The sequence below is a fragment of the Passer montanus genome, unplaced genomic scaffold (genome assembly GCF_014805655.1).
Source record: "Passer montanus isolate IOZ18808 unplaced genomic scaffold, ASM1480565v1 scaffold56, whole genome shotgun sequence".
In the NCBI taxonomy this organism is placed as follows: Eukaryota; Metazoa; Chordata; class Aves; order Passeriformes; family Passeridae; genus Passer; species Passer montanus.
In genome coordinates this window covers 2,690,922-2,704,081 of record NW_024370595.1, presented here as the reverse complement: position 1 = coordinate 2,704,081, position 13,160 = coordinate 2,690,922, and the positions used below count along the sequence as shown (strand labels likewise).

Below are 13,160 nucleotides of genomic sequence, written 5' to 3'. Positions count from 1 at the left end.
CCAGGACACCTTCCACTATCCCAGGTTGCTCAGAGCGCCATTCAGCCTGGTCTTGAACACTTCCAGGAATGAGGCATCCCCAGCCTCTCTGGGCAACCTGTTCCAGCATATCAACACCTTCACAGCAAAGAATTTTTTCCAAATATCTGACCTAAATGTACTCTTTCAGTTTGAAGACATTTTCCCTTGTCCTGTCACTACATGTCCTTGTATAAAAAAAAAGTCTGTTTTTCTTGTAAGCTTGCCTTTGACACTGGAACACCACAGTTAGGTCACCAAAAAGTTTTCTCTTTTCCAGGCTGAACTATCCTAATTTTCTTTGCCTTTCCTTGTAGGAGACATGCTTCATCCATTTAATCTTCCTGGTGTCCTTCCTCTGAACTCGCTCCTACAGCTCAATGCACTTCCTGTGCTGGGGAGCCCAGAGCTGGATGCAGCACTCCAGGTGGGAGGAACCCAAATATACTCACAGTCTGTGTAAGCTTATTTTCAACACTGAGTTGCAAAAACAACAAGACAGCTTTTCTCTTTCTACAGTTTTAATCATCTTAGGATAGTATATGACAAGTGACAGACTGTAGAAGACTGAATTTTGCATCTTAAGCTTGGCAGGCAACAATACTGAGTAAGTCTCTTCCTAAGACACAGCCAGCCTCAGCATACTGATGCTGGCTGCAGGGGTGTGACACGGCTGGGTTGGGGCTCACAGTGCATCTCACAGCAAAGAAAACAGGCCTGCCAGGCACACTGCACCAACTCTGGCCCCTGCTATTCATTCAAAAGGTAACAGATATAATAAATTGAGTAAAATATTGTAAATAAGTTAGTAAATTGGTAGTGGCTAGCTCCAAGACTTTGATGAGCAATTAGGAGACATGGGGAGCAACTCAGTTTTCCAGACTGTACCTGAGCCTAGGATCAGCAGCAGCACCTCCTTCCTATTCCAGTGAGAGAAAAGTAGGTCAGCTCAATGGGCCAAATAAATACCACTATAAATCCCATCTCTGATAAGCTGTCCAAGTTCGTTCTTGTTTTATTGCACATTGCTCTGGTTTCATCCAAATCCTCTTCTGCATATGTTCTGTATTTCCTGCAGAGTGCCTGGTCTGTGGTAACGTAACCCCTGTGGTTACTTCCCCTTTCCCCAGCACTGAGATGGCACCACACAGATGTAGTCATTTGCCCTGAAAAGACTCACAGACACAATTTAAACAGATGTACAAAAACCACTAGCTCTTGAAAGATTGTATTTATTAACTATGTTTGTGCAACATCTAGGATCAGGTTTCTTCTAGAAAAAATGGGGACAAGAGGCACTAAACCAAAGCCCCTTCTTGTGTTTACCTATTAAAATCCACCAAATCCCAAGTATTTATCTTGGAACATAATGAGAATAAAAAGAACCACTACATCACGCAGTATCTCAGTAGTCTTTCTAAAATGCAACACAGAAGTTTGTGGCTTGCAATCATAATCATTATAGTCATTACCAAAGCCAGAACTACTCATGTGACTTCTGAACTAAAATTTTTCATAGCTCACAAACTGGGTGGCAGATGATCCCCTTATATTAAAAAAAGTGTGTTTACTGTTTGCAGTTCATCCTCAAAGAGGAGATGGTGCTTGCTTCCCATGGTTCCCCTTGTTACAAACATTAGGCTATTATAAATACACAGAGGGAGTACACATAACTACCCATGTAAATGCATGGCGATATCTGCGTGATAAACTGTGGAGGCACACCATGAATTGTAAACACTTATGAGAAATGCATTTCATAAGTAACTGGGATTTCCTCACCCAGCGCTGCTGTAGTGAAGGCACACAATAGATTATAAACATATATGAGAAATACATTTCATAAATAACTGGGATTTCCTCATCTCTAGCTGCCCACGAGAGAACACATTTCCCACTTATATGGGAAATGGTCTAACACCTGAGAGCTGGCATTTGCAAAACCAGATTGATAGCAGATTACTTGTGCCTCAGATGTAAGAACAAACCTTTACAGTTCCTATTCTCTCCTGTGCACATCCAAAATCCTACCACCTTCAGTTCACTTATAAAAAACCTAGAAAATTAACATTGTGCACCTTTGGAAAGGATTCATCTTAATCAGCTTTATACAGCACAGAGGTCTACAGCTGAACTAGTCACCAGAGGACCCCTTTGTCATTCACAGAGATAAACTGCCACTTGAAGGACTTCATTCAGTGGTCCAGCTGTAGAAATTTATCTTAGGATAAGACAGGTCCTGTAGCAGCAGTGACTATAAGGAAACCACACCTCCAATGCTGGCATCTATTTTGCAGAGAGATTTATGAAACAGGAGACCTGTCAGAGGTGACTTCCAGGCATAAATGCCACAGACCTCTAGAAAAGGGGAAGTTTTCTGCTTCTTGGTAGAACCTGACATTTTATGTCAACCATTGAAAACTCAGGAAAACCACCAAAAATTGTGTTTGTGTTGTTCATGGAAGAATTTCCTTACTTCACACTGAAAGGTTTTTCAGTCTCCTTCAATGACTGGTAAGTTACAGACTGTCATATTCAGAGAGGGGGAAAGGAGGGCCTGTAGATCTCCAAAATCAACTGTAGTGGATAGGTAATGGGGCTCTGCAATATAATTATTTTTTTTTTTAGGGATACATAACTCACAAATAGCAAAACAATGAGGAATTTAGATAGACCACATACATATATATGATTATGTAAATATATGAATATATCTATATCTATATCTATATATAGATAATATATATACCTGAATATGCACTGCCCACAACTTACTCTTCTGTATCTTTTTATTTTAATTCCAAACTGCTACTCACTCATAAGCTAATTTGGAGGTTTTTCCAAGGGAAGGCAGTGGTCTTCCTCCTCAACTCTGTTTTCCAACTCATTCACATGGAAGACAGAAACTGCCTGCAAGTCCTGTTCCTACCCTTGCTGAATGGGTAATTTCATTGGGGCTGGGGTTGTTTCCTCTCTCTTTTGTTCTTTCTCTGAGAGATATACTGATCACAAAGATTAGTGGCTGCTCCATATCCTGCTGACAGTAGGTTCAGGTTTCCAAGTAGAGTTATACTATGTGACCATTTTAAGCACATAGTGATTGACTTAGTACTTCTCTGATGCATGAGGAGGAATTACAGTAGTGTGATGCTATAACCCATAATTGAAAAGATTGTGCTAATGGTCCAGTGGAAATTTCAAGATTCTCTAATTTCCCAATCTTTCAGGCTCTTTTTTGAGACCTGTACTTTAGAGACATTGAGGAGATTTTTTTTTAAACTGAGAGGAGTCGTTTCAGAGTCCCTGATATGTGTTTGATTCACAGCAAAATTATGATCCTTTTTTGTGTTTTCTCCATTTTCAACAAGTCTGACTGGGAATAGATTACCACACAAAGGTATTAATCAAATACTTAGGAAAGTACTGCAAGGAATAGATTGATGGATGGAAAATGTCTTTCCTAACTAACTCTGTGGTTTCTGAATATGAAACCAGTTACAGATTACAGGATGATAGGTGCTGATGTGCTAACAGTGGTTAGGCTCATATATTTTCACAATTTCTTAACTGTTTACTTACTGTCACCGCAGTAAAGCAATGGAGGACTACTTTTCCCACTCTTTTGGATACAAATTTAAATGCTTTCACATAAATAATCTTCCTGGGCTGTCAGGTTAAATCAGCAATCCTCTAACACACCAGAGTTAAGGATAAACCCTCTCTTACACAGTAAGACACAGAGCTTGTGGCATTTCAGTTGCTTACTGAAACGTCCAAAACAATTTCACACAGAGCAAGCATGGGTTTTTACATAGTGCACAGTGTAGTTTTAACCTGTTTTCCTTTCGACCATTTCCTGGGCTAAAAAGGGTGAATCCTGTAGGCAATATTAGACATAGAGACAGTTTTCCTGTCCTGTGAACAATTTTGAAAGAGGGAAGACAATCTTCCCATTTCACACTGTGAGAAGGGAAAAAAAAAAAAAAAAAAGGATGCTTATTTTTATTAAACAACTAAAATTGCAGGACAGGATACAAAATATATCTCTGTGCACACTACTTCACTTTTTGCTTGCTCCATAACTGTTTCAGCCTGTTCCAACTGGCACCCTTCAAGAGGAAGCTTGGGTGTGGTATGGGGATAAATCACATCAGCAGCTGCTCCAAATAAGTTATAAACAAGAACTTGAACATCTTTGACTCCCTGTGATGCACTGTGACATAATCCCACAGGTTTTGTGCTGTATTCTACAGCAACTATTCACTCCTTTGTGTGCCATACACTGAGGCAAGCAACACAAATCCTTCATTTTCCTGCCATCAAAACATCCTGTCACAACTCTCAATGTGTCCCTTCAAATAAATATTTTAACCACTTAGACCTTAGAAAACATGCAGAAAAATAGTAATATCTGGGCATGCAGGGGGGTCACAGGCTCAGTGGAGAGCAGGGTCCAATGCTATTTATGTGTGCACTGAGGGCCAGTCTACCTTAGAGGGGTCTGACCTGACTTGGAACAGACACACAGGGCTCTGTGTTCAGAAGGCTCTGTGCTCAGCAGTTACAATAAATAAAGCAGCCAAGCTCCATCCACATACCCCATAACAGGCAGGACCTGGGTACTTAACCAAGTCCAGGAGTTCACATGCAAGAAAAAAGCCCAGATCATCAGGATTTGGGAATTAAACAGTAGATTATTTACCAGCCTTCTCAGGCTGGTTCCCTCATCTTTCCCTCTAGAATCATTCTATGGCTGTAAAATAATGAAATACTTAACAGATGAAAAAAAGACACCTATGGCTCTGAAAGCTTAAATCCCTCTACCAGTGTGTACAAAAATGGTATCTGCTGAAAGACCAGTGTTACTGGATTCAAGCAGACTGTTTTCTTCTCTATGTTTTTGACCAGAAAAACCTTTTGTAAAAATTAACTGCAAATTATACGTTTCTGCAAGTTTTCATTTTTGTGAGAAAGGCCCAGATTAGCTTTATGTGAGAACCACACACTCTCATGCACAGAAAATGTTGATGCTGATGAATTGCTGCTTTCAGCTGTGGGATTTAATTACTCTCATTCTCTTACAGCTGGTGTTATTGTGTGGTGATGTGTTTGTCTTCTGACACCTGGGGGGTAGGATGAAATGAATTTACTATATTCACAGTGCCAAAGGGACAGTTTGAATAAGAAATGCTGCAATAAGACCAGCATGACTATGTCCTCTGGCATGAATGATGAGTCCAGGTCCTTTAGATCTTGTTTTCTAGATGTGCTTACTGACTGGAAGCATTTTTTAAAAAGGGTTATAGGAAAATTACACTAATGTTAAGCTTATTTTGACAAGGTGAAGGAAATGAATGGGTGTATATTGACTGATATCTATCCAGCCCATGTTCCTGAAGCCTTTCCCTTCATTTTTACAGGCTGGCAGGGTCACTAATCCTACTCATTTTCAGTTTGTCAGTCAATAATCACTTATCTGGCACTATGTCTTTGGAAATGACAGCTGAGACAGGATCTGATGCAAAGCCTTCCTTCCACAATGCCTTCCTAAATACCAATCTGAGCTGGCTGAAAGGACCAAATACTCTATATCTGGTAATGACGTGTTCACCAAGCTTGTCATAAACAAGGTTTTGGGGAACTTTACAACACTGCTATCTGTCAAATGTGTCTACTTTGATGCCATAATGAAGACATACGAAGCAGAACAGTCCCTGTTATCGGACATTAATGAGAGTCAACTTTTTTGTTTTGCTCTAAGGCATTTTAATTGTATCACAAGCAGAGAACATCTGGTTTAAGAATGAATATTCAGTATCTGCTGCAGATGCAGAAATACTTGGGAGGGAAATGGTACTTCCTGGTTTCCAGCCTGCAGAGTACCCAATGCTAAAGCTGGTGTGTTGCACACTGAGCTAAATTGCAGTTTGATGTTCAATGAATGACTTTTCAAGTTATTACTATCTCATTAATTAGTTAGTGTTTATTAGTTAGGACTTTATCTCTTCAAAAAGAAGATTAATTTATGTTAAAAATTACTAAAGGATAACATAGTTCATTGCATTCTGCAGAGGACTGTATCAGCTCATCAGGCTTTATTTACCAAAAAATCATAGGGATAGAAATATATTTTTTTGAGTAATAATTTTTTTCTTGTGTGATAGGTCCATGTTTATGAAAAATACAGAGAAAACATTTGCAAAGTGCAAATTTAGAGCACCACAGCTCTAAATTCTGAGAAAGAATCGAGCTGAGTAAGAATGAAAACGTCACTTCTAAAGGGCAAGCACCAACGTCACAAATTTTATGACTGTCACCAGAACCTTTCGTTTGGCCTATCTTATTTCTACAGAAATGCCTTTCACTGCAACTTGTGGGGGGAAAAACACCAAACTGATTTGGCCAAGACTTTTCTGAGCCATACATATAAGTTTAGAAGATAATGCTTTGCAATTTTAAGAAAATCAAGCTGTTAATACTTTGAGTTAATTATGCATACATATCATGGCCTATTTACAAGACTGTAGGTCTATTCATTTAAGTACCTAAATATCTTGAGGCAGCTCCAAGGCAGATGTTGAGCCAACAGCCTTGTCTGCCACACTGAGCTGCCTCAAACATGAGCAGCCCAGCGAAGGTGGGGGCCAGGCTGCAATCTCAAAGAGGTATTTAACTTGAACATGACTGGCACCAGTGCTGGCAGAAATGCATTGAAAAGTAGTGGGGGCTCTGCCACTTTATTTTGAAATTAAATCAAACAAGATGTTGACTCTCTCCTGAGGGAATGCAATGCGATGCATTTCCTCACTGAAACTCTCTGGGCTGTGCTGGCTCTCAAGAGTGCCATGTTGCAGTGAGTGAAGCAATTTCCAGCACACATTTAGAACCCACTCTGGAATACTTCAGGGTGACAATAGTTAGTTAAGTCAATATGATTAGAGAGCTATCACCTCATTTTCACTGCATTACTGCCATAATCCTAGAAGAAAGACTCATATAAGTGCTCAGGAACAAAATTCCAGGGGAGAAAAAGAATCCATACTACCAACTATCAGCTAATATTACCAGACAACTGAATTTTCTTGTATCTGCTTTCTTACTTTTCTCAGGGGAAATTTACCCTAATGCACGAGACCAACACAAGACTCACACAGGCTTGAATGTTGAATACTACAGCCCTCAGTAGAGCACTATTAAAATTGCCAGGCAGGCTTTTAATGTGAGCTTGCTGTGGAGCTAAACATCTCCTTGTGATGCCAATCAGGGCTCTCCTCTGGGATGAAGCACTCCCAAACACCCAGATATATCCTAAGCAATAAGCAAAGAGTAGAAGTTGGAACTGTAGCTCAGAGATCTAAGGGAGGATGGGAAAAGAGAAAGTAAGAATTACCCTCTCCTCTGGCTTTAGGGAAAAACACATTGAGTGTTAGACAAAAATGTGAAAATCTCAACCTCGATAACTGAAGCGTTCAGATATCCAAAGCTGAGGTTATTCTGACTCAGAAAGCAATTGATACATTTGCTTTTCAGACAGTACAGGCATGGCTCTTCTATACAGATCAGTATGTCTGTCTGTCACCTATTTAAAGGAAGAATTTCTTTTGAGCAGTATCACATCCAAAGAAGAAAGAAATGTTCAGGAAATATCAGTGGCAGGACTGTTAGAGTTGTAAGAATGGGAATCCCTCTCATGATAAATCATTCTAAATGTTCAATAACATCCAATTCAGTGTCTAAACATCACCAGTAAAATACAAAAATGTCTCCTGGGCACATCAATAAAACTGGGAGGGATCGAGCACTGCAAACAACAAGAGACTTGAAACTCACTCTCAGATGCAAGAATTTAGTAAGAATTTTGTTTCTCTAGAAGAAATTCTAAGCACAACTTAAAATTTACATGAATTTTTTATATTAGGAAGGTGAAGTAAGTCCAATGAAAGAACACTGCCACCCAAGACTGGTATTCAAAATGGTAATCACAAGAGGGAAAACAGGTCTCATGTACATGGTTTGGCAAAGCTGCAGTCTGCTTCTTTAAGAATGCATTACAGATTATGAGCATTCTTATTACAAATTTATTGCAATATTCAAGGTGCACTCAGGAGAATCTATTTTTTTTAATATGGGTTTATTTGTTTGCATCTTATTTTATAGTCACTCTTCCAGCCTCCAGTTCATTTCTAAAATGAAAGCAACTGATATTTCCATATCAAAGTTTAAAATTAATTTGCTTTGTGGGACATGCTCCTTGATGTAAAATACTTCATTTTAATTAGGACATTTAATTTTCTCTAATGGAATCAGGTTCCATTTACTTAATCCAAAACTACTTTCTGAAAGAGCTATAAGCAGTACATTTTCTCAGCACAAGCCCTTCAAAGGCCTGTGTGCATGAGGAGATTTCACCTACACAGCTAAACTGATTTCAGTTTAATCTACTTACACCCCTACAAAACATTACCCATAACTGAGTCTGCCCCACTTCTGGATCAGCTTTATTAAACGACTTTTTGTTTCCTAGTGCAGACCAGGACTGGATAACAAAAAATCAAATACCATTACAAGTAGGTGTTAGAATGAAAAACCTAATTAAAAATTGTCCCGCCTCCCTGAGCACAAGTGTCTGGACCTCACATCCTGGAGCACAGCCACCTCCCACTGCCACTTTTGTACAACTTTTTTCCTCCCTTTGCCCTCCTCTCTGTAACATGTGGTGTACATGTAGACCATGCCAGATCATGTCTGATTCTCTTTAAGAGAATGAACAAGTCATTTCTGAGGAACACTTTGCATATTCTGGCTCCATGTCAGGGTGATGTCCTGCCCCCACGCACGCACAGAAGCACGTGGATAGATCAGGGCAGAGATTACCAGTGCATAGGCAAAGACTGTGAAAGGCATTCCCTTTCCCTACTGAGACAGCTTGCTCCCTCCATTTAAAATAAATGTTTGTTTGCTGGAAAGCCTGTCTTTATTGATTTTGTACATCTCATCAGCACAGAGAAATGTAATAAATACCATACACTATTATCAACTCTGAAACACCTTCAGCTCCAGGACAACTGCAACTTTGCACAATGCAGGGGCACAGCAACAAAATGATTTTAATAATGGAATACCTTGAAAAATAGCCAGGCTGTCATCCATTTGACCACTTTCACAACCCAAAAGACATGCTTGTAGAGCTCAGTATTCACTACTCCAGGGTCTACTACATTAGCAGTCACATGGCTTCCATTTGCAGTCAGAAGATGCTGTAGTCGATAGGTAAATAACACAAGGGCAAGTTTGCTTTGGGCATAGGCTCCATGGGGTGAATACGAACATCTGTACACAGGAGAGAAAAAGAAAGGGAGATATATGTAAAAATAACCAGAAGGAGAACAGAATTGCACAAACATCAAACATACCACATTTTGCAATATCCAGATATACAATAAGTCGTCAGGAGAAACAGCTTATCACTGGCAGGCATGTTGTTTACTCCAGTTCTGGTGATTACTCCATCAGACACCAAGGCTTATTTATAGCAATAAAAATATTAAAATAAAATTACACAATACCTGCCAGAATCTCTCTGTCAAATTCTTTAAACTAGAAATGCTGAGGCATCAATCTCTAGGCTATCATCACCTGGAGGCCCTTAAACTTCTCTCTCCTCTTTCACTCTGCTCTTTCCAAATATACACACCCCACTCCCTGTTAAACCTATGACTGATCATACTACTTCTTGTGGCTATTATTATTTTTACTGCATCAGAACCTACTAGTTGAAGTACTACTCTTCCCCTGTGTTGGGAAGAGTACAGATGAGTAAAGTACTCATTGCAGCTGCCCTGGTCACACATCAGATTGTGCACAGCTAAGAGATGGATAAAAAGATAGGGCAAGGAGAAGAGCTGCAAGTGCAACCACACTTTACAGGCCATATACAGCCTTCAAAGCACAGATGGCTGGCAAAGTCTATGCCAAAGAGGTATGACAAAGGCACACAAATTCGATGAGTTACAGCAAAACATCACCTGTTGAGACTCCAGTGCACCTCTCATCTGGATGCCAAATGTGCCTTTCTTTCAAGTTAAGCATTCTAGGAACTGCTGAATTGAGTTTCATAAGATGCAGGCAGCAGTATTTTTTTTTTTTATTTTTTTTTAATTAGCAGGCTATTTTCAGGAAATTAGCAGGTATGTCACTTAAAATGCTCTTTCCGACTGAGGCCTCAGCATCACTTCCACAAATTCCTGTGCCATAACAATTTACTCCTGTAATTACCGCAGCCTCTCATCTAACCTTTTTTGTGCTAAGCAAAACCAAAGGTAAATGGTGGCATTACAGACAGCTCTTAGGCAAAGCAGCAGGAGCCTAAAGCAGCAGACTCCTGGGAGCAGTGGAACTGCTCCAGCCCCCATCCGCTCTGCCTCTGCTAAATCCTGGGAAGTGATGCTGCATGCTGCAGCTGCTCCCCATGTGGAATCAGGGGTTAGGGTCCATGCAGCAGCAGAGCCTTAACCTGTTTGTGAAAGGTGATAGAGAGGCGCCCACCCAGGAACAGAACTCTCTTTCCTTGTTCCTTCCTTTTCCCTTGATGTTGTCCTATCTCTGTGATGGCCACAGCTACAGCTCCATCCTCTACACCTTCACCCTAAGTGCAAGAAATGTCCAGACTAGGGATGCTCTTACTCTGCAAGAAAGCCTGCCTGTGATTTCCGTGGCTGTTACTTTGTGCAAGTTTTTATTTTGAATGAATAGTAAACATATGAATTCATTTTGTTATCTCATTCTTGTTGAATATCTTATTTATAATATCCTGCGCACTTTATCACAGAAAGCCCTGGATGTTAAGAATCAGGCTGACTCTCTACAGAGGTATAAGGCTACTGTATCAATTTAGCTGTCCATGTTATCTGCAAGGACTCAGAAACTTGGAGACACCACAGTAAATAATACAGTTTAGCTACAGGAAGTAAAAGACAACAGCAGAAAACAACATTGAATCTCCAGTGCATCTCTTTACTTTTTTTTTTCCTGTCTCTTTTTTTTGTACAAACAAATCACAAGCAGACTACAAAACCATGATATGAATTGAGAACTAAAAAGGACAGCTGATCACAGGTGGCCCTTGCAGCAACCAACAGCCTCAGCTGTACTGTGCTGGATATCTACATTATCATAAGGATATCACCTGCACCTTTGGGCAAAATGGGCTATTTAAAGAGTAAAGAACAATCACTGCATGAATATAAAAGTGACTTGGTATTAGTCAGGAAATTGCAGTTATATTTTCAATTCAGTAACGTCCATGCTCTGATCTGAGACGCTCAAAATGTCACCTTATGCTTCATGCATATTCCAACCACTTTAACTTGAAGGACCAGATCCTCAGCTGCTACAAGCTTCTCCTGTGCACAGCCGTGCGGGGCAGAGCTCACACTCCCCATGGGAAGCAGCATTCATCCCAAGCCGCCTCCGGCAGCCAGCTGGCAGCTCCCCCTGGCACTCCTCCACCAGCGCCACCATTCCCCCACTGAACGCGAGCTGGGGCACGGGACAAGCCTCCGAGTTGAACCAGAGTGAGCTTGTCTGGCAAGTGGCTCGCAGGGAAGCAGAGCTAAGGACTACTCTGACTTGTTCTGCCTGGGTCTAGTTGGGCTTTCAGTAACCTTCAGATGCCAGGCAGGAGGATGCTGAATGCTCCCCCTGACTCCCCATTCCCACATTTTGTGTGAGTGATGTTTTGACTTACCTTGTGGCAATGAAGCATGAACTACAAGGGCTGGATCTTCCAAAGCCTTGTATTTTGCATATGTATGTATGTCAGAGAAACATGAGTGCTGAGAAGATATAAAAGCTACCCAATCAATGAGGAAGCCTTTTATATCACAGTGCAGAGATGCAAATGATCTGCAAGGCAGCCAGGAATCAGACTTCAATAAAATAATATAGATATGAAGTATATAAAATTGGATACACAGAGCAAAAACTTTTGGCAGAGGCCCTGCAATGATTAACTTCTCTCTTCCCAATTTCTGTGTGTGTGTTTTTTGTTTTCCAGGAATCTGACATCAATGGACTACATAAGACAGAGGAATGACGTGACACAGAACTGATGAGGATTTCTGTTGAACTGTTTTTTGTCAGACCCCATTTTATTAGAATCACGTTGTTTAAATACTACACTGAAAAAATAAAACAACACTAGTTGTTTGACTTCATTAGATCCAGTGTTGATTTTATGTATCAGAAAAATAGGCACCTGAACTGACACCACAATTTTTTCTCCTAAGCACACACATGTAGAATCACAGAAGGGTTTGGGCTGGAAGTTTAAAGATCACCTAATTTCTCTAACCTACCATAAGAAGAGACATCTTTCCACTTTACAAGATTTCTCAAAGTCCCATCCAACCTGGCTTTGAATGGATGGGGCATCCACACTACCTCTGGACAACCCATTTCTGTGCCTCACTACACCTGCCATAAAAATTTCTTTCTTTTGTTCAATCTAAATCTCCCCTCTTTTAGTTTAAAACCATAAAATGAATTCCTCTTACACATGGAATTATCTGGCTTCAAAGCTTATGCATCTAAATCTTTCCTCTCTTGGCACTTTATGCTCTGTATGCACATTTTTTACAATGAATAAAAGTATAATTGCATACTAAGTAAAATAATATTGACATTATTTATTGGCATTTCCACATTTTCTGAAGGTTCTAAAATCTTTCCAAAATAAAAGTGCATACAAGAGGAAAACCATCCAAGCAGAACACAGCTTACCAGCAAACTGTGTTAGCAGAGCAGAGCACATGAGGTGCCTGTGGCAGTTGGACTTTTGCTGCTTTGAGGACACAGGGCATCGATGCTTTACAGCCAGGCAGGCACTCTTAAGCAGAGAAACTCTGCCTCCTAACTAGGCAACCAGCCAGCTCCCAGTGGGTGCTGGTCAGTCAGCTAGAGAGATAAGGAGGCACTGGTGTTCAATGCCCAGGGATACATCCCAATAAACACTGCCCACCCAGCTTGGGCGATGCCAGGCAGCATGTGCTGAGGTATAGCAAGCCTGTACACAGTCAGCAGCTGGGGAAAGTAGAGAAGGACTTAGTGGGAAGAGGTTCAGTGGGAAAACACAGCATGGCATC

General features: G+C 40.5%; 1 protein-coding gene across 2 annotated transcripts in view; it reads right to left on the bottom strand.

The window, feature by feature from the left end:
• DHRSX (dehydrogenase/reductase X-linked) overlaps nt 1–13,160 on the bottom strand; it is a 163,249-nt gene that overhangs the window by 20,722 nt on the left and 129,367 nt on the right. For both annotated transcript variants that reach the window (XM_039725674.1, XM_039725675.1), the window contains one exon: nt 9,141–9,348. In XM_039725674.1, the coding sequence (XP_039581608.1) occupies nt 9,141–9,348 (208 nt within the window). The remainder of the gene's footprint in view (nt 1–9,140; nt 9,349–13,160) is intronic.